The sequence below is a fragment of the Chanodichthys erythropterus genome, chromosome 13, assembly GCF_024489055.1.
Source record: "Chanodichthys erythropterus isolate Z2021 chromosome 13, ASM2448905v1, whole genome shotgun sequence".
Classification (NCBI taxonomy): Eukaryota; Metazoa; Chordata; class Actinopteri; order Cypriniformes; family Xenocyprididae; genus Chanodichthys; species Chanodichthys erythropterus.
The window spans coordinates 48706800-48730341 of NC_090233.1; the positions used below are offsets into that span (position 1 = coordinate 48706800).

The 23542-nt window shown below is 35.2% G+C and overlaps 1 protein-coding gene across 1 annotated transcript; it reads right to left on the bottom strand.

Annotated features, from left to right (window-relative positions):
• Positions 1-824: 824 nt before the first annotated feature.
• stpg2 (sperm-tail PG-rich repeat containing 2) lies at positions 825-22174 on the bottom strand. The gene is made up of 14 exons (XM_067408092.1): positions 22037-22174; positions 21199-21308; positions 20983-21132; positions 19521-19685; positions 18524-18639; positions 17333-17444; positions 15734-15835; positions 14748-14907; positions 11356-11519; positions 7634-7726; positions 4747-4915; positions 4029-4144; positions 2688-2834; positions 825-946 (listed from the first exon to the last, which is right to left on the bottom strand). The coding sequence occupies exons 1-13, from the start codon at positions 22140-22142 to the stop codon at positions 2700-2702; spliced, it is 1698 nt and encodes a 565-aa protein (XP_067264193.1). The 5' UTR covers positions 22143-22174; the 3' UTR covers positions 825-946; positions 2688-2699.
• Between the last annotated feature and the right edge of the window lie 1368 nt (positions 22175-23542).

Below are 23542 nucleotides of genomic sequence, written 5' to 3' on the forward strand. Positions count from 1 at the left end.
AGGGAAACTGACTCAGTTTCATTAGAGTGGGCGGAGCTCAAGAGTTCTTCTGGTGTAATTTAGTCATTTCTATTCTCTGATTGGTGGAGATTTCTTTGCAGAGGCATGGGTAATGTAGTTTTTCACCAGTTAATCACAATTATTAATGGGAATGGATGGCTTTAACTAAAGCATTGCTGTTACATAGATTAATGACCTCATAAGTTACCATTAAAATCACTTTTTTTTCTGGAACCTGACTGCTGGTTAACACTATCCAACAGCCTGCACAGCCTAGGTGATGTTAACCTAAAAGTTTTTTGATTAAAGATTACACCAAAATGTAATTCTCTGGAGTAACCTGCAAAGATGAATCATTCACAATAAGACCAGGAATGTGCATTAAGAAAGTAAATGGGTTCAATTTTGATTTCACATTGACTTTAAAACACTCTAACATCCGTAAGTTCCGCAAGACAAAAACACACACGCGGCGAGTGAGCTGCCATAGTGATTTATCTGATTCAATTAGCTTGCAAATGTAAAACAAGTCAGTTCAATAAAGAGCTAAAACCTCTCTTTCTTCCGTTCGTTCTCTTCTTCGACGTCTCTCACCCTTCCTCCCTCGACCTCCCCCTCTCTGCTGAATAATGAGAGTGTGTAAATGCTTAATTAGATTAAAAGGGTGTGTATAACGATATCAAGATGTTGTGTGTGTGTGTGTACGTCAGATCTCTCTACATTAGCGCTGTGTTTTTGTGGGCAGGGCTGAGAATTTATGATGCACAAAAACCCTGAAACATCAAACCCATTAAAGAATCCTGATTTATTCTCTGTGAGCACTGGGGAAATATATCACCCATAAAGAGGTGTGTGTGTGTGTGTGTGTGTGTCTGTGACAGGAACTCCTGGGAAGCATGTGTTTAATAGGAGAGGCTTAGTCGAGGTCTTTTTGAAAGTGTGTGACCTGAAAAACAAATTAGAATACAGAAGGAAACCATAAGACATGATATAGAAGAAAAACATTAAAAATTGCATGCAAGGAAGACTGATCCAAATTTCCTAAAAATATTTAACAACCTGCCACTAAAAATGGTCATAAATTTCACATTAGAATACTTTTAGTATTCTTGTTTTTTTTAGCATTACTGATATTTCACATGTTTCTTATTAATATTACTTTGTTATACTTTTAATTTATTTTCCTGTGCACAATGAGACACTTTGCCACTAGATTTAGGGATTATTTATATAATACAGTAATTACAAGACTTCTTTACTTTTTAATTGGTTCAAATCATAGATTGCTACTTTTAATTTTGTTAATTATATTAGTTGATTTTGTGCTAAAATGTAATAACTTCATTATGACTTACTTTGAAACAATATTCACTCAGAAATTGCTAGTAAAGTAATTGCAAAAAAAAAAAAAAAAAAAGGCAAGTAACACATTTTAATTAAATATGACATTTAGAAAGACAGAAATAGTATATTCTTGTAAAACACAAAAACACAAATGGGATTTCTTTAATATCTCTATACAGCAATAAGATCAAATGGAGAGCAAAAGAAGAATTTTGCCCAAAAAAAGCTGATGTGTTTTAACTACTTTCTCAACAACATCTCAAATTATGCCTGTGATATCAAAGTCTGCAATCAACATTTGTCATCAAATTCTCCCAAAAGCAAATGATTTGGGCGTTTACGGAGTGTCTATTTACATTAATTGCAAATAGCATCTCTTGTTGGCAAATGCTATTTACACTAGCTCCGCCCACCCATGTTTGGTTGGTTTAAGTTTTAAAAAAGATTGAAATTCAATATCTCCAGTGGCGCAGCAGTAGTGAGCAAGGCTCACAGACGTGGCTTTAATTGCGATCGACAAGGGTTCGAATCCGCCTTTTGCAGAGCTTGCATTTATTTTCAATAAAAATGAAAATAATGCTCTAGAAGTGGAAATAAACTGCAAATGAGTGTTTATTAAAAGTGTTTATTGGATAGGGCTAGAGGTGCAAATAGTATCTGCCAATATAAAGTATAGATAGCATTTAATTATTATTTACTCTTATTGCATTTTACATGTTGTAAATAGAATCTATCACTATTTTCACCTAGTCTAAATAGCATATCGCTAAGAAAATGCTGCTATTGTCACAGTGTAAATAGAACATATAGCTATTTTCACTTAGTGTAAATGGCCGCTGCCTTATGGCTTTACTCGTACACTGTATGTCAAGGATCTCCTCCTGAACAACAAATGCACAATCTCTGAGCAACAAACATATTTTCAGGTGAGCTAATGCTTTTACATCACAAAAAAAGTTAAATTTATGTAGAAATGAAAATGTGTCACACCAATAAAGCACGCTAAATTAAAAGCCAGATCTCCTGTTACTCATCATGCAGTGAGCAGACTCACATGCCATTAATGAGTCATCTAATTAGTGTATATAAATCAGAAAAAACATTGAATGTTTTATTTGGTTTTAGGAGATGAATCAGCCATTCAGAGGGAATATAATATCAGAGCTCATGCTGCTCCTATGGAACATCTCTGTGTGTGTGTAACAGAGCGATTAGTTTTAATAAGACAGACTGGAGAGAGCCGTCTTTTCTCTTTACTGAGAGAAGTAGACCTCATGAAAGCCTCTATTACTGAAACTAAACCTCCATAATAAGTGTCAAATATAATGTGATGGGTCACTGACCTTTGACCTGAGTTAGGCACTGCTGTGGGCGGGGGGTTTTCTCAAAGACTTGCGTGAAGATAAAGATCTCGTGCTGGACATCAAAGGATCGTGGAGCGTCACATTGAAGGTGCCTTTCAGAACGGTGTCCATGATGACCGGACTCAACTACAACACACACACACACACACACACACACAGAACATGGAAACATTCCTCAGAGATTTTAGTCCATATTGTCATGACAGCATCACACAGTTGCTTCAGATTTGTCGGCTGTACATCCATGATGTGAATCTCCCCTTCCTCTACATCCCAAAGCTGCTCTATTGGATTGAGATCTGGTGACTGTGGAGGACATTTGAGTCTAGTGAACTCACTGTCATGTTCAAGAAACCAGTTTGAGATGATCTGAGCTTTGTGGTGCGTTATCCTGCTGGAAGTATCCATCAGAAGACGGTTCATTGTGGTCATAAAGCGACGGACATGGTCAGCAACAATACTCAGGTAGACTGTGGTGTTTAAATGATGCTCAGTTGGTACTAAGAGGCCCAAAGTGTGGCAAGAAAATCTCCTTCACACCATTACACCACCAGCAGCCTGATACAAGACAGGATGGATCCATACTTTCATGTTGTTTACACTAAATCCTAACATCTGAATGTCACATCAGACCAGGCAACACTATTTCAATCTTCTACTGTCCAGTTTTGGTGAGCCCAAGTGAATTTTATCATCTGTTTGCTGTTCTCAGCTGTCAGGAGTGTCACAGGTGTGTCTTCTGCTGCTGTAGATCATCTGCTTCAAGGTTGGATGTATTGTGTGTTCAGATGAGATGCAAAATTTTATTTGAGTTACTGTTGCCTTTCTATCAGCTTGAACCAGTCTGGTTAGTCATTTTCACCCACAGAACTGCCTCTCACTGGATATTTTCTTTATTTCAGATCATTGTCTGTAAACCCTAGATATGGTTGAGTGTGAAAATCCCGATAGATCAGCAGTTTGTGAAATACTCAGACCAGCCCGTCTGGCACAAACAACCATGCCACATGACACAATGTCACTTAAATCTTCTTTCTTCCCCATTCTGATGCTCTGTTTGAACTTCAGCAGATCTTCTTGACTGTGTCTACATGATGCTTACATACATTGAGTTACTGTCATGTGATTGGCTGGTTAGATAATTGATTAACAAGCATTGGAACAGGTGTAACTAATAAAGTGGCCGATATATATAAATAATAATAGTAATAGAAATGTTTAACATATATATTTCTTAAATTATTATTTGTAACAATTAAATAAGTAAAAATGTTTAATACAATTGCACATATACACGTTTTATATGAATGAGGTATATACCTCGTATGCTGTGGGTCCAGGGGTCGTGTCTTTAGGGCTTTTGAAGCGATCTTCCTTTGAGACAATCAGTGCGAGTTTAGAGCCAGACTTAACATCTGGACTATAATGAGTCGGACCTGCAAAACCACAAATAAGAAACAACTAGTTTAGCTGGAATACTTGAACATAACTCCCTAAAACACTGTTTTCATGGAGCAAAACTTAAGTATGATTTAAACAACTTTTAAAGCAATGCTAAATTATAGTACAACAACAAATATACAAGCTTTAAAGTCAACAAATTAAAGTCTCTAAAAAGTCAAGATATATATATGTATATATATATATATATATATATATATATATATATATATATATATATATATATATATATATATATATATATATATATATATATATATATATATATCTTGACTTTTTAGAGACTTTAATTTTTTTTTTTTTATATATATATAGTATGCATTATGCATTACTGGCATTTAATTTTCTATTATACTGTATATATATTTACACACACACATATGAAAGACCAAACTAGATCTACAGAGTTTATAAATGTAATACTTCATATTAATTATTAATTAATAATTAAGAGAGTAAGAAATTACTAATGTTGCTTCCTACTTTTGAATGCTTAGTTTTATTTTTTACAAACTGGACAGATAATCGACAGCAGGCCGCAAATGCCACCCATAGAGATCAAGTAAGCGTGAGTCACCTGGGATTTCAGGGTCATAGTGGAGGAAGGCAGGGTCTCTGGGGGCGGCAGACAGGAAGCAGCTCTGTCGCTTGCGTGCTTTCTCGTTGCGTGGCTCGCTGTAGCGATGGAGACCGTGTGTCTTCTCGAAAGATTCGCTCACGTTATATGAGCCTGGCGGAGGAGTATCCTGCCAAGAGCAATCTAATATCTAACCACAGCATCATAAACATCATCTGCACAATGGATTTACTGCAGGTACAAATGAGCCAGGGGGTCGTATATGTGTGTGAGCTGTAGGAGTGTTATTGCAAACACAATTTTTGCTTGTTTTCACAAAATGAATGATGAGTCAAAATTATTTTAGTTGTGTTAACCGCCAGGATGCTATAGATGCTGTACATTGAAATCAAACTGTATAGAATCAATCTAAGTTTTTAGACATATTTATATATGTAACACTTGCCTTTTGCAATACTAACCAGCTATATGTGTAAACGAATCTGTAAATAGACATCAGAAAGAGAGACAGAAACATCTAGATGGGTAAATCTCACCAAACCTATCAAGAACAAGACTATTTTTAGGAACATGTTTTGTATTGTGATATTACTGTCATGACAATTAGGCACAACATTTCCAAATTCCCATTACTCCCTAGTGACCAAAATGGATTTAAAATACATTTGCTTCATACTATGTGTAATACAAATCCATTAATATATTTACTGGCATTTCGCTTGAGACTTACTGCAATAAATATTGTAATTAAACATTATTTGGTATACTTCTTTATTGCACAATGCACATTTCTTAATATTATACCTAAAAAGTGTTTTAATATCACTATTAGTAAGGAGTGTATGATCATATAAAATCAGTCTTTAAATACAAGATATTTTAAATGTATCTAAAGTATACTTGCAATAGCTCCACTTTAGCACAATTCAATTTACTTCAGTATATGTTTAGTTGGACCTCAGCTCTACTTCCGTTATCTAAAGTGAATTTTTAGTAGTACAAAATTAGTTGTTTCGATTTAGCAGACTTTAAGTATATCAATTTACTATACCGGGTATTTATATTAAGTACATAAACATGTAAATATATATGTAGTATACTTGGCATAAAATAAAAGTATTTCAAATATATATTGGTATATTTATTTTTTACTAGGGCTGTCATGCAAAAACAAAAAAACAAACAAAAAAAACATTATTTACATTCTACAATATTTATACTTATCTTTATTGGTTAAATTTAATTTAAAAATAACAATAAATGAAATGTATTAATAAAATAATAATAATTATTTATTTGTACATATTATTTCATAAAAACAATAAAATGTAGCCCAAAGTTCTTCACATGTCAGAACATGTAATAATAATTAAATACAGTTGTAAATCTTTTCAGTTTCAGTTTACTTCTTTCAATTATAATAAAACAAATTATTATATATAAAATTAAACAATGTTTAAATCATCAGTAATAATGACAAAAACAAAACAAAAATCAGATGCATCATAGTAATTTAATGAAAATGTCATGAAAATAATGTCACGATGCAAAACATCATAATGGTGCTAAAATTAAGTTTAATTTTCGTCATTTGACAGAAAATGTTTTATTTATTTCTTTTGATTTTGGGTTGAAATGTGACTCGGTGAGATTCCCGCAGACGTCGGTGTGTATTGCGTGTTATTTGTGAAGGAGCAGACGTGTCTAATAAAGGAGCGGAGCAGACGTGAGGCGAGGTGCCGGGCTCATAATAAAATATTTGCAGCATCTGCATCAGAGCGTCTGACTCAAACACTCTCTATGATACACACTCTCCATATGCGGACACTTCTGAATTCTCATATCTTGCAAAGTATAATTACTGATTTTAGATATGGACAGGATTTAATCTAAACTCTCCATGGAGTGAAACAAATATCAGGGCTTTCCCATTGAATTCAAGCTTATACAAATACACACTAAAAACCTGAATTTCTAGAACAGACTCTGAATACTGAGCTGATAATTCCTGTCATTACACCTCATGAAGCTGAAAACACCTGAGACTGAGCTGAGACTCCCCAGACTTTGCTCTTTCACGGCTCAAAACAAGTACAACAAACGGCTGGTAGGGACTACAACAAGCTTCTTCCCAGGTTGGTGACATAACTTCATTAATTCATTTCTTTATTTAACATGGTTAAAAAACTCATTGAGATTAAAATCTCTTTTACAAGAGTGACCTGGCCAAGAAAGCAAGAAAACTAACCCTAAAATTTACATAAAGCCCACCCCTGAGAACACACAACAAAGGGGGTGAGGCCATGTTGGGCTGCTTTAGAGAAGAGGAAGAGTTGTTGTAGTAGAGTGTTGTTGTCATGCCGTCATTTTACGCCGGACTGCTTCACAAACGAGGGTCAATTCAACACAAAAGATGAACATGACGGCACATGCTAGTGGATGAGTTGAATCAACTCCACAGAAACTACAAAAATGTATCCGCAATGTAAGGCTGAACACCGTTACTGACAATCCTCATTTTGGCTGCGTGAGATTCTCCAGCTTTGTTGTTGTTGAGCTGTTAAAGCTCCACCTCTTCTGGAAAGGGGGCCGGGAGCAGCAGCTCATTTGCATTTAAAGGGACATACACACAAAAATGCCATGTTTTTGCTCAAATAGAGGCAAATTTGACAAGCTACAATAAATGATCTGTGGGGTATTTTGAGCTGAAACTTCACAGACACATTCTGGGGACACCAGAGACTTATATTACATCTTGTAAAAGAGGCATTATAGGTCCCCTTTAAAGTATCAAGATGTTTTTCCTATATATAAGTCAATATATGAGTCATTTGTGATTTTTCTTCCCAGTGACAGTCTAAAGATTTGAGTGTTGCATGTGTCTTACTTTGGCGAACAGTGAACCCACAAGTCTGTCAGAGGCAGATTTAAAAGCAGCTGTACTTTGTTTCTTATATGATGCTTCATTTGTCTTCTCCACCTGCATTAAACACAAAAGATAGACATTACCTCATGGTACACTTGATTCTGACTGGTCAATCAGAGCATTCTGCAAGTCAAATATTGATGTGTAATGAATGACTGATTCATATTAATGAGATTCAAATAATTACTATTTTGAGCCTGTTCTCATAATTAGAATATAGTACACAAGAACACACTAGCTGCATGAAGGCCACTGATCACCTTCTACTTTCACTGTATGAAAAAAAGCAGGTTAGAAATTCTCCAAAACATCTCTTCCACAGAAGAAAATAAATTATATTAGTTTAGAACAATATGAAGGTGAATAAATGACTTTTGTTTTAGCAGCTCTGAGGTGCCTGTGTGGTCTCTGTTGACAGAAAAAACTCCTCTCTGGTTCTACTTATAATGAAAAATCATAATCTCTACTATCGTGACGCTAGAGATAAGATGCACCAAGTCCTCATCTCAGACTGCAGGTTATGCTCAGAATGAAATACTAGCATTTTACACAATATATACTGTATACAGCATACTATTTTTTTTTAAATAAAACTTCACTAAATTGAAATGAAACTGAAGTGGTTATTTTGCCGGTGTAGTCCAATGTTGTGCAAAAATGGCATTTGACATCATATACAATGAATCAAGGAGGAGATTTGTGGTTGCTGTTACATTTGTCAATTGTAATCAAGTGCATTGCATTATTTGCATAGTGCAAATTTTGGCAAATGCAGTAGGCCATCTGCGTGCACATATTGCACTTAATGTACACTACTGTTTAGCAAGATATTTTTAAGGAAATTAATTCTTATTATTATTCAGCATGGATGCATCCAGTTGATCAAAAGTGACAGCAAAGACATTTATAATGTTACAAAAGATTTCTACAAACCCGATTCCAAAAAAGTTGGGACACTGTACAAATTGTGAATAAAAACAGAATGCAATGATGTTGAAGTTTCAAATTTCAATATTTTATTCGGAACACAACATAGATGACATATCAAATGTTTAAACTGGGAAAATCTATCATTTTAAGGGAAAAACAAGTTGATTTTAAATTTCATGGCATCAATACATCTCAAAACATTTGGGACAAGGCCATGTTTACCACTGTGTGGCATCACCTCTTCTTTTTATAACAGTCTGCAAACATCTGGGGACTGAGGAGACAAGTTGCTCAAGTTTAGGAATAGGAATGTTGTCCCATTCTTGTCTAATACAGGCTTCTAGTTGCTCAACTGTCTTAGGTCTTCTTTGTCACATCTTCCTCTTTATGATGCGCCAAATGTTTTCTATGGATGAAAGATCTGGACTGCAGGCTGGCCATTTCAGTACCCGGATCCTTCTTCTACGCAGCCATGATGTTGTAATTGATGCAGTATGTGGTCTGGCATTGTCATGTTGGAAAATGCAAGGCCTTTCCTGAAAGAGACGACGTCTGGATGGGAGCATAATTGTTCTAGAACTTGGATATACCTTTCAGCATTGATGGTGCCTTTCCAGATGTGTAAGCTGCCCATGCCACACGCACTCATGCAGCCCCATACCATCAGAGATGCAGGCTTCTGAACTGAGCGCTGATAACAATTTGGGTTGTCCTTGTCCTCTTTAGTCCGGATGACATGGTGTCCCAGTTTTCCAAAAAGAACTTCAAATTTTGATTCGTCTGACCACAGAACAATTTTCCACTTTACCACAGTCCATTTTAAATGAGCCTTGGCCCAGAGAAAACACCTGCGCTTCTGGATCATGTTTAGATATGGCTTCTTTTTTGAGCTATAGAGTTTTAGGCGGCAACAGCGAATGGCACGGTGGATTGTGTTCACCGACAATGTTTTCTGGAAGTATTCCTGAGCCCATGTTGGGATTTCCATTACAGTAGCATTCCTGTATGTGATGCAGTGCCGTCTAAGGGCCCGAAGATCACGGGCATCCAGTATGGTTTTCCGGCCTTGACCCTTACACACAGAGATTGTTCCAGATTCTCTGAATATTTGGATGATATTATGCACTGTAGATGATGATAACTTCAAACTCTTTGTAATTTTTCTCTGAGAAACTCCTTTCTGATATTGCTCCACTATTTTTCACCGCAGCATTGGGGGAATTGGTGATCCTCTGCCCATCTTGACTTCTGAGAGACACTGCCACTCTGAGAGGCTCTTTTTATACCCAATCATGTTGCCAATTGACCTAATAAGTTGCAAATTGGTCCTCCAGCTGTTCCTTATATGTACATTTACCTTTTCCGGCCTCTTATTGCTACCTGTCCCAACTTTTTTGGAATGAGTAGCTCTCATGAAATCCAAAATGAGCCAATATTTGGCATGACATTTCAAAATGTCTCACTTTCAACATTTGATATGTTATCTATATTCTATTGTGAATAAAATATAAGTTTATGAGATTTGTAAATTATTGCATTCCTTTTTTATTCACAATTTGTACAGTGTCCCAACTTTTTTGGAATCGGGTTTGTATTTCAAATAAATGCTGTTCTTTTGAACTTTCTATTAATTAAAGTATCAAAAAAAAAAAAAAAAAATGCATCACGGTTTCCACAAAAATATGAAGCAGCACAACTGTTTTCCACATAAATAATAATCAGAAATGTTTCTGAAGGATCATGTGACACTGAAGACTAGAGGAATGATGCTGAAAATTCTGCTTTGATCACAGAAAAAAATGACATTTTACAATATATTCACATAGAAAACAGTTATTTTAAATTGTAATAATATTTCACAATATTACTGTTTTAAGTGTATTTTTGTTCAAATAAATGCAGCCTTAGTGAGAGACTTCTTTCAAAAACATTAAAAAGTGAGCAGCGAAAGTCTCAGTGAATCTCGAGGTCTAGTAGGACACATTCACTGCTCATATCTATGCAGGCAGGGACCATGTACAAGGAACAGAAGGAGAGGAGCATCCATAAAAGATCTCCACTGTGGACAGTTTGGTTCAGGAAGCAGGCCAGCTGGACACTCACACTGGAAATAATGGACGTTTTCAATAAAAAAAAATAAAAATAATAATAATAAAAAACAGCAGATCCCAATGTCCCAAGTTTTCTGTGAAATACTTCACAGGGAGGGAGGGATTTGCCAGCTACATACTGTTATTAATTTGAATCTGTTATTCTGACAAATATGTACCATGGTAGCCACAGTGTTTGCCAAAAGACCAGTGTAAGAGTGTATGCTTTTGCATGTTTTAACATCCACCAGGCAAATGTCTGATTACTTAAAAGCACACTTCTCCTCAATAAGCAATTCAAGGTTGCATTTACATCTGTAGCATGAATGATTGATACTTCATTCAAATACCTCATCCTGAGTATGAGTAACAGTAATTAATGGTGTTGCCATGGAATGCAGAAAATGCAGCATTTTGGCTGAAACCATGGTTTCCATGGTAAATTTTTGAAAAAATAGGCTCTAGGTTGTAAACTCCAGGCAAAACTGACATTTAGTGAATGCTGAGAAATATTTAGTTCAAGGGGATTTATGGAAGATTTATTCGATTCATTGGATGAAGCCCTCTGAAAAGTCTGAATAAGCTCCCAAGGGCGCTGGCAGATTAGTGTACAATAGACAATAGACAATGAGGGCACACTTTCTGGGTTGAAGAACTGCTCACCTTGTACTGAGCTGGCCCCGGGGTGCTCATTTCCTCTTTTCTGGGGAGAAAAAGCCGGCGTGGTGCAACAGAGCCAAAGGCGCCCTTCCTTGCGCTCTTCCGAGAGGCTTTCTTCAAACTCTCCTGAGCCAGGCCGTAGTCAAACACGTTATAGGCACCAGGACCTAGCAAATACAGCACGTCTTGATTTTGCTGAGTTCATGGATCAACATATTTTGTTGATCCTGGAACAACATTCCTGTCCATATATCCCCACCCCTAAACCTAACACTACCCATAAGTTATCCCTAAAATCAGAGTGAAATTATAGGTGAATAACACTAATGTAGAAGCACACAACCCTGGTTTTTAGCCTAAACTTGACAGAAACTGTAAACTTGTCCCTCAAATCTGATTGGTTGATTGGAATGTTGTTTCAGGATCAACAAAGATGTTGATCAGGAACATGTTGCACTTGGTGGAATCAGGTTCTGCAGCAAATACATGCATGAGAAAGACATTTATTTACTATTGTACCACTAACTAGGTCCGTTTGGTATTGATAACTGTGGCGTTGCCTTATTTACATACACTCCCATTCCAAAGTTTTGGATCGATAAAATGTTTTTTCAAAGAAGTCTCTTCTGCTCACCAAGGCTGCATTTATTTGATCAGAAATACAGTAAAAAACTGTAAAATTGTGAAATATTATTGCAATTCAAAATAATGATTTTCTATTTGAATAAATATTAAAATATAATTTATTTCTATGATGTCAAAGCTGAATTTTCAGCATCATTACTCCATTCTTCAGTGTCACATGATCCTTCAGAAATCCTGCTAATATGATGATTTGCTGCACAAGAAACATTCTTATTAAAAAAATTGTGCAGATTATTTTAGAGGTAACGTAAACATTTTTTTAAAGCTCTTCCATGAATAGAAAGTTCAAAAGAAAATAATTTATTTGAAATAGAAATCTTTTGTTACATTATAAATGTCACTTTTGATCAATTTAATGCATCCTTGCTGAATAAAAGTATTAATTTCTTTAAAAATATCTTACTGATTGAATGGTAGTGTACTTATGCAGTCCGTGTGGTTTGCTACAGTAATAACAGAAGTATGCCAGGAGTGGGAAGTACTACACTGTAATATTTATTTTTTATATAATATTTATACGTTAGTATCAATTTACTAAAATATTTAAACCTGCTAAAATTTAAGTTTAATTGCTACCTTAAAAATACTTAAAAAAAACACTTTGCATGTTAAGACTGATAAAGAAAACTGATTTGACAGTCTGAAGACACAACAAATTAATAACAAAAAAAATGGTAACGTAAATTAACTGGTTTTAGTCAAGTCAAATATTATTTAATATTGCTGAATCAACCTGAATACATTAAAGGATTAGTTCACTAGCACCAGTTCTGTTTTTTTCTTTAGGTAGAATAGGGAAGGACATACAGCTTAAGCTTTTTGAAGAATACGAAAGTGCGGTTTTGGCGGAGACACCTAGAAGGCAATTGTTTGTGTTTATAAAGTATAAAATTTATTTATTTTTCTTGAAAATGACCAATGGTTTCTCTAGATAAGACCCTTATTCCTTGTCTGGTATCGTTTAAAGCCCTTTGAAGCTGCACTGAAACTGACCTTCAATCGTTTGGAGGCCATTGGAGTGCACTTTAAGGAGAATAATCCTGGAATGTTTTCAACAAAAACCTTCATTTCTTTTCAACTGAAGAAAGAAAGACATGAACATCCTGGATGACATGAGGGTGAGTAAATTATCAGGAACATTTTATTTGAAAGTGAACTAATCCTTAATTCATGCTAAAAAAAAAAAAAAGAAGGTGAAATCAGGTAGAAATAGCTTTTTAAGGTAACAATTGCAGTTTGCAACTTTTTCCAGTGTAGTTCATTGCACTTCTGTCTCTTATTTGATTTGCATCATAATTCTGTACTTTTCTGTTTATTACTGCAAAGCTGCTTTGAAACAATTTCTGTTGTATAAGGTGCTATTAAAATAAATGTGACTTTAGTGTAATGCTAAAGAAAATTGAAACTCTTCAATGGAAGGCAAAATAGCATTTTGAGACCACCTTGACGTAAAATAGTACACTATCCGGGCACCTTTGGCATACTATTTTCAACGTACTATGATTCGGCATGCACTAACTCTAATCTTGCGCACTATTTAGGACAGGCAATGTGCAAATTAGAATGCATGTTTCTTGAGTGTCTTAAAGGTGCCCTAGAATCAGAATTTGAATTTACCTCGAATAACAAGAGTTCAGTTCATGGAAAAGACATACAGTGAGTCTCAAACTCCATTGTTTCCTCCTTCTTATGTAAATCTCATTTGTTTAAAAGACTTCCGGAAAACACTCGGATCTCAACATAACACCGACTGTTACGTAACAGTCGGGATCATTAATATGTATGACCCCAATATTTGCATAATGCCATCCCATTCGACGCATTAGACAAGGAAAGGCAGTATTAACGTCTGGATCTGTGCACAGAAAAGGTAAGCAAGCAAGAAAAACAGCGAAAAATGGCAGATGGAGCGATAATAACTGACATGATCCATGATATCATGATATTTTTAGTGATATTTGTGAATTGTCTTTCTAAATGTTTCGTTAGCATGTTGCTAATACTGTTAAATGTGGTTAAAGTTACCATCGTTTCTTACTGTAATCACGGAGACAAGAGCCGTCGCTATTTTTTATTATTAAACACTTGCAGTCTGTATAATTCATAAACACAACTTCATTCTTTATAAATCTCTCCAACAGTGTAGAATTAGCCGTTAGCCACAGAGCATAGCCTCAAACTCATACAGAATCAAACATAACCATCTAAATAAATACTTTACTCACATAATTCGAAGCATGCATATAGAATGCATGACGAACATCTTGTAAAGATCCATTTGAGGGTTATATTAGCTGTGTGAACTGTGTTTATGCAATGTATATATAGTCGAGAGCTCGTGGGGCAGAGGGAACGCATCTCTTAAAGGGGCCGTGCTGAAAAAATCAGTGCATAGTTAATGATGCCCCAAAATAGGCAGTTAAAAAAAATAATTTAAAAAAATCTATGGGGTATTTTGAGCTGAAACTTCACAGACACATTCAGGGGACACCTAAGACTTATATTACATCTTGTAAAAAAAACTATCTAGGGCACCTTTAAAGTAGCATATAATCTGATTGGTTGGTTGTTTTGAGAGTGGTTTGGAATCTGATTGGCTGCTGTTGTAAAGCATTTGTGTAGTAGTATGAAATCTAGTTTGTCCCTCTAGCAAGCACAGTCCAAATCTGACCTCAGACTGAACTCCACAGATTCAAGATATTTTGCATTCAGAATGTGGCCCAGATTCACATACACACAGAAAAACACACCTGGCGTAGCTTTCGATTTGTTTTCTGGCAGGAAGCGCACAGCTGTCAAGCCAAACGGATTCTTCTTCACCCTTCTTCCTTTCTTCAGGATCTCCAGAGCACAGCGCGGGTCATCGTAAGCACCTACAGGGGGTGTTTCATCCTTGACCGGACTGAACCGCTGCAGGAACCAGCACAATACTGAGATCAGGCACCATTCACAACCTGTTTCACTAATTTGACTCATTTACATTTTACTAAAAGATTATGAAGACTATAATGTGCCCTGATGAATTGTACACAAGACCAGAAACCTGTATTAGGCAAGTAAATAAAGTTCATTTTGATTTCAAGTGACTACTCCAGAGCAGCTGTTATTAGCACTTATTACACGGCTCTCTGAAATGCTTGATTCTGACTGGTAAGTAACAACATGCTGGTGGCATCTTGTGCCGCAGTTATCAACTGTATTTACTGTAAAAGGAGGACTTCAGTGTTAATAGTAGGTCTATGGTAATATTGTTGAAGTGTTTGTTTTGTGGCTAGAATGAAATGCAATAGATTATAAGATAATAAACAAGTACAGCTTTTAAGACGGCTTCTTCTCAAATCAATATTTCATGTCCCTGTCTTTATTTATTTGGTGAAAAGTGATATCACACGGTACATCTTCCCTTAAATGTCCATCTTGTTTGAACTTGTTCATTCATCTAGACTCAAAGCTGCTTACTAGGAACTGTTTTCCTTTGTGGAAGCTTTGTGTTTAGTAAGCTAATAAATATTTAAACTCAAATCAATTTTTTGTCTAATTATTTACTTCTGTGACAAGTAACCGTGTAATAAGCGGGATAATGTACATCCAGCTTGATGTTATCACAAAAAAACCTTCAATACAAGATCCCTTCACTCCTGATCACCCTGTCTGTGTTTATTTTATGATAACATCAGGCTGGATGTACGTTATCCCTTACGTATGAATGTCCAAAAATAAAGCAGAGTGTTGTTGCCTGAGCTTGAGACAGGAATGGTGGACTCAACACAGGACCATGTGGGTTACTGGGCGTCGCAAACTGACTCTTTATGTGGTATTGCCCTGGACCCGGGACACCCTATACAGACAAACACACAAATACACAAAGATGCACACATATGAAAACAGAAAACAAAAGCATTCATACAGAAATGCATCTAACCTTGAGCTCAAGTCTTGTTGCAATAGTGCCCTCTACAGGCTAAACACAGCTTATACATGTCAAATTTACACATGTCAGTGTGTTAGGACAGTTTTCAATCTTTTAGGTGCCACAGACCTCCAAATACGATCATCCTCGTGTGAGGGACCCAATCCTAAATTTTAAAAGGCATCTATCTTTTATAAACACCCAAAGTTCTAAAATTACTTTCTATTAAAGGGTTAGTTCACCCAAAAATGAAAATTCTGTCATTTATTAATTACCCAAATGTCGTTTCACACCCGTAAGACCTTCGTTAATCTTTGGAACACAAATTAAGATATTTTAGTTGAAATCTGATGGCTCCGTGAGGCCTCCATAGGGAGCAATGTCACTTCCTCTGTCAAGATCCATAAAGGTACTAAAAACATATTTAAATCAGTTCATGTGAGTACAGTGGCTCAATATTAATATTAAAAAAGCGACGAAAATACTTTTGGTGCGGCAAAAAAAAAACTAAATAACGTAGTGATTGCTGTTTTCAAAACACTGCTTCAGAAAGCATCGGAGCATAGTGAATCAGTGTATCGAATCATGAATCGAATCGCGGGTCAAACCGCCAAACTGCTGAAATCACGTGACTTTGGCACTCCGAACTGCAGATTCGACACACAGATTCATTTTCGCTCTGAAGCTTCCTGAACCAGTGTTTTGAAATCGGTCATCACTAAATAAGTCGTTATTTAGTTTTTTTTTGCTGCACCAAAAGTATTCTCGTCGCTTTATAATATTAATATTGAACCACTGTACTCACATGAACTGATTTAAATATGTTTTTAGTACCTTTATGGATCTTGACAGATGAAGTGACATTGCTCCCTATGGAGGCCTCATGGAGCCATCGGATTTGAACTAAAATATCTTAATTTGTGTTCTAAAGATTAACGAAGGTCTTACGGGTGTGAAACGACATGAGGGTAAGTAATAAATGACAGAATTTTCATTTTTGGGTGAACTAACCCTTTAAGTTACATTATTATATATATAATTTTTTTACTCACTATATTAATGTACTTTTACACATGTTATTTATTTATTTAGTTCATTTTCATTTATTTTTTATTTATTTTAATCTAATTTAATCTATTTAATAGATTAATAACTAATATTTTTTATATATTTTATTTTAATTGTATTTATTTTAAGCCAATGTATTTATTTACTTTTTTATTTTAATCTCATTATTTATATATATATATATATATATATATATATATATTTTTTTTTTTTTTCCAAAAGCTTTAATTTACATTTAGCTTTAATTTGCAGCTTTAGTGCTGTCAAATGTCTTAAATTGTCCAGAACAAGTGATCCAAAAATAGCTACGCGTATAGAACAGAGACTAAAGACAAAATTATATTATGAGGTTTTAACCTTCTTCTCCTCCTGCAGAGCCACCAGCTCATGGTATCGAGGGATGACCAGCTCTGAACGGCCTCTCTGCTCTCGCACGAGGTTCACATTCTCATAGTGGACCGTGTTATCCCTGGTACACACACACGAACACACACACACAGAGATGCACAAAACCAAAAACACCATAGTGCTGCAGGGATGAGACATTTTGTAGAGCAAAACCCAGAAACGAGTTAGCATTTTAGCACTTCCAGTTCCAACAGCCTGAAGATGTATGGTTAAACGCCTGGAAAAAAGGACTGTGGTGAACACAAGCTCAAGATATTTTCACTTTTCATTCTATGACATAAAATACATCAGTAATTATGATTTTTTAAAAAGGTTTTTTACTTGTGTTGGAAAAGGTGGTTTCTAAAAAAGTCTAAATGGGACTACAGAGGTTGACGGGAACATCTTCACAACAAACAGGGAAACTCATCTACTCAATAGTCGCTTTCACAACCTCATAAATGCTATAATCACACTCTTCCAAACTATTATAACTCAAATTTCAGGGAAAATATTTTTTAAATAAAGAGTTAGAGAAGCTTAGTGAAGTTATGTGACCGTGGTGTAGTTTGTTTATAGCCCATGTTTAGCTTTTCACTTCTGGCGATTGTATTTAGGCTTCAAAAGTGTATTTGTGAAGATTATCATGATGGACAATATGTGTATGAATCATAAACTTTTGTTGATCACAGAGCTTTTTTTCTGTAATAATCCAAAAGCCAGTAGAACAGTCTTATTGGGTTTTTGTTGAGGGAACCAGGGTGGCTTCCAGGTCGGCCTACAGAAAAATGTCATCACTGCCTCAAACAAAACTATCTAACTCTCAACAATTGGCAAATCCAGTGATTAGTTCTTCCTCAGAAAGCTTATTATATCAACCCAGTGCCATGTAAGTGTGATTTACACCCATAATTTGCAGAAAGGTCAGTCGAGCAGATTACATTTTAATACATCAAGGAAGTGCTTTCGAGTTTTGTGTGCAGTATGCATCAGATGGTCAGTGAACAGACTGTGTGTGTGTGTGTGTCTGAGACCATGCGCAATTTATTCTGAAGCATCTACATATAACAAACAAGGTCCAGATGCTTCAGAATAAATTTTGCAAGACAATGCAAATGATGTTGTGTTGCAGCTGAGAACACGTGCATCAATCAAACTCACTCCTGTAGTTCATACTGTCCTGGTCCAGGTCCGTCTCCACCCTTTACCTGCTCTCTCCGGCCTGACATCTTCCCGAACTGTACACCTTTATACTTCTGAGAGGACGACAGCTCCTCCTGCAAAACATCAATGACATATATATGGTAACACTTCATTATGGGGAACACATATTCAGTATTAACTATGACCTTTGCCTCAATAAATTCTTAATTTACTGCTTATTAATAGTTGTTGTAGCGTTTAAGTTTAGGTATGGGGTAGGATTAAGCAATGTAGAAGCAACTATACTTTATCACAGAAAGTTTTCTGTGATGGGTAAGATAGAATATACAGTTTGTACAGTATAAATCTGCCATAATATTGGCTATTAATCATAATAAATCATAATATGTATCAGACAAATTTTCAATATTCTTGATATGCACTGAATTGAAACAGAGCTGATCAGTGAAACAACATAAAATGTTACAAAAGCGTAGAATATGACCATTTTAATTTAGAAAAACACATAAAAATGGGCAGAATATGTGTAATCAACAAGTAAACCCTGAGACGAGAGAGAAACAGGGATGCGCCATGACGGATGGCCCTGCGCTTTGATAAAGAGTTCTTCCCCCTCTAGAGGAAGTTGGCAGCTCAATGGCCAATGAAAGATGATTTGATTAAAGCTGAGTCCAGCATCTGCTGCATTATTGTAAGTGAATATTGAAATATAACGTAAAGAATAATTACCCAGGGTTTTCGGTCCTGACAGTGAAATGGATGAGTGCTGCGCTTTGTGACTTTTTAAAATAATGCAGCGATCATTAGTAATGGAAATAGCCTCGGCACTAATGATGCAGAGCGGAGGGGCATTAGAGGGTCTTCTGTTAATGGACACATCTGACCTCACTCACACACACACACACACTAACTCAAGCATGCATGCTTCATTAGACCTGTATCTTTTTCACTGAGTGCACATCCATTTACACATACTGCTTGAAAACTGTCTGACCGGCACAGGGTTGTAGAAGGCCGGGCCGAGGGTCTGGTCTCTGGTGGGGGGTTTGTGTCTGTGGAGGACGCCTTGAGCATCCTCTTCATATCCGAACGCCTGTCCGGGAGATGGGATGGATGGAGCATCAGGATTCAGCAGCATCTTCACCACTTTAAAGACGGCCTGCAGAATTCATAAAGACATTTACTCAAATAACAAATCAGAGCATTAACAGAAAGAGATTCATTACAACGGCAGGGGGAACGTTGTGGATTTAACTGGATATCTGCATTAGTTGCCTATAAAATCTCATCTGATCTTTAGCTATATGTTGTGTTTTTATTGAACACGCTATCTAAATGTTGTTGATAAATGTACGTAATTGGTGTGAAAATGTCACAATTCAAAAAGATGCAATGATCCTACAGTACAGTACCGATCAAAAGTTTGGAAACATTACTATTTTTTTATGTTTTTAAAGGAAGCCTCTCCTGCTCATCAAGCCTGCATTTATTTACAGAAAAAAACTGTAAAATTATGAAATATTATTACAATCTAAAATAATGGTTTTCTATTTAAATATACTTTAAAATATAATTTATTCTTGTGATCAAAGCTGAATTTTCAGCATCATTACTCCAGTGTCACATGATCCTTCAGAAATCATTCTGATATGCTGATTTATTATCAATGTTTGAAACAGTTGCTTAATATATATATATATTTTATATATAACCTGTAATACTTTTTTTCAGGATTCTTTGATGAATAAAAAGTTAAAAAGAACAGCATTTATTCAAAATAGAAATCTTTTGTAACAACATATACACTACTGTTCAAAAGTTTGGGGTCAGTAATTTTTTTCTTTCTTTTTTAGAAAGAAATTAATACTTTTTATTCAGCAAGGATGTATTAAACTGATAAAAATTGATTTATATTGTTAGAATAGATTTCTATTTTGAATAAATGCTGTTCTTTTTAACTTTTTATTCATCAATGAATCCTGAAAAAGTATCACAGGTTCAAAAAAGCAGCATTTATATTTCATAACTGAGTATCAAATCATCATATCAGAATGATTTCTGACACTGAAGACTGGAGTAATGATGCTGAAAATTCAGCTTTGCATCACAGAAATAAATTATATTTCAAAGTATATTCAAATAAAAAAAAACATTTTTAAATTCTAATAACATTTCACAATATTACAGTTTTTTCTGTATTTTTGATCAAATCAATGCAGGCTTGATGAGCAGAAGAGACATCTTTCAAAAACATTAAAAAGATGCAACGATATATATTTTTTTTTCTTTTGATTTTGGGTTGAAATATGATCCTGACATTTCTTTGTGAGATTCACCCTTGTATGAAATCTAAGTAAATTTGTCTTACCTTAATAACAACACTTTATATGATCTTTAAAATGCATAACAAAAAAACTCAATTATAGTCCATATGATAATCCAAACTAACGTCTCACCTTCACACTCTTCTCTGGATTGGTTGTTGTTTTCTCTGAAGGAGAAACATTGCTCATAACATTGTAAGCTCCCGGCCCTGGAACATCTGACACCACGTCGTCAAACCGCCTGGATCGATTCTGCAGACTGTTTCCTCCCAGAATATGATTCTGTAATTTTGCACTCGTCACCGACATGTTAACTGATTGCACGGTGATGTTAAAACCATAACGTACCCTGGTAATGTCACTGTTATACTGTCCTGGTCCAGGAGAGAGGAGACCACTGCCCAACCCCAGGAACCCAGACTCTCTGTTGGACAGCGAGAGGAACGGGGCATACGAATCTGCACAAATACATCAACAATTACTCTTTCAAATAATAATAATAACTACTATTATTATATTAGTATTAATACAAATACAGATTGATCACAGGTGCCTAAACTATTAAAACAGAGGTTCAAATAATAACTAAAAAGGGTTGCACAACCCTAATGCCATATGAGAAACTTTTTATTCTCTAGTCTAGTTCTTTAGAAAACTTTAAATTAAACAATATATAGGTCTGAAGAACCTGTGATTTAACATCAAGAACTATAGCAACCCAACAAAACTATACAGAGAAATGGTTTTTGGTAAGAAGAGATGTCTGCAAAGAACCATTTAATATGTAATATGCTTCTTGTCAAGGTTTAGAACTTCCTTACGAAAATTTACCATGGTTTTATTATAGTAAAAGTGTAGTAACCATGTTTTTTTTTTCTTATTGAGTTTTACTACAAATACCATGGTTAAACTATGGTTAGTGTAGCAAAGCTATGGTTAATTTGTGGTTACCATGGTTTAACTACAATAACAAAAGTTTTTTGGGTATTATTTGTAGTAAAACCATGGACAATTGTGGGGCCAGTTGCCAAAACTTAGCGTTTGACCAACAAGCTAACCAAAGGGTTCATTTACATCTCGCTTTTTTTTTCTTTTTTACCGATCTAACTTTTTATGTAACTGTCCTTAAAAAGTTATGACCAAAATTTAGATGACTAACGTTAATTCATGTCAAAATGAAACTTACTGTATTTGCCGCTCAGAGACCTGCTGATATTATAAGATCCTGGTCCAATTTCAGTCGTGGTGCCGCTTAATGTCAAAGGTGTGAACCTGGGAGCTCGATCATACATGTTGATTAATTATTTATATTGTACATTGATGAAACTTGTTTAATTAACTAATGAAACATTGTGAGAGCAACGAAGCGTCTTTCAGTCACTGGAGCGCGTCGCCGCGTTGCCTGGACGATGTTCATGAATATTAATTAGGTAAAGGAGACGCGCTTCGTAAACTTCCTGAAGCTGCCAATCACTTTCTTAACCTACTTATTATTCATGAGTTAATCCGTCTCCTGGACACTGAAACGCGGAAAAAACACAAAACTAGGCCAATGTAAAGAGTTGACTCCATTTATAAAAAAAAAAAAATATAAATATATATATATATATTTATCCAAAGCGACCTACTAGAAAAAAAAAAAAAAAAAATAAAAAAATATATATATATATATATATATATATATATATATATATATATATATATATATATATATATATATATATATATATAATTTTTTTTCTAGTAGGTCGCTTTGGATAAATATATATATATATATATATATATTTATGTTTTATTTTTTATAAGTGCTGTTAATTTATGGTTATAGTTGCTATAAGGTGTTTTACGGCCCCTAAAAAAAGAAATTAAATGTTTTTGCTGCGAAAAGTTTGAAAGATCATCCGCGCCGGCGTGTGGCGCTGTGTGTGCAGATCAGCCGATCACTATCCTGCGCGAGGATCCCCGAAGAACCGTAGACAAGAGATCCAGGCCAAAGCACCTAATATACAGTAACTCATTGATGAATTCAACAATTTTATTGTTCTGTACTCTTTGTCCAGACTGCGTTCGAAATCGCATACTCTGAGTAGGTAGGGTACTTAATTTCAACAAGTACTTAACGAGCACTAAAATAGCCTGAAAGCGTGATTTTGACGTTATCTCAAGCGCGACAGGGTTAATTCATCTAACGTTATCTGTAAGTACCTTGATATTGATGAAACATTTTATGTTCTCGCTGTCCATTTATTTTGTGACTGTAGTATGTATAAACAATAAATTTGGTTAATGTGACCCACAGTTTTATCCTTAAACATATAATTTTTTATTACGAAAACCCAAAATCATGATCTCTTGAATGTCGTTATAATTATAACTATTTTATATTCAAACTTTTTCCATTCACAAGCAAAATGTTTTGATCTCCTCTATATTTTCCTCCTTTTCTTTAATTTAACTCTCGTTTCATCCCTCAAGCTTATAAATAACACCAAATGCATTTTTATGCATTATGATGAATTATTCAAAGCTATTTAACCTTGTCATTGTGCTTTTTTCAGTGTATATAAATCTCATACTATGAGTGAAATCTTTAGCAGACAGTTTTGCACCTACATGCCACTAGAGTGCAGTAAACACCAATATATCCAACAACCACAGACCCTTTCCAATCCCACTCCCATCCTCTCAAACC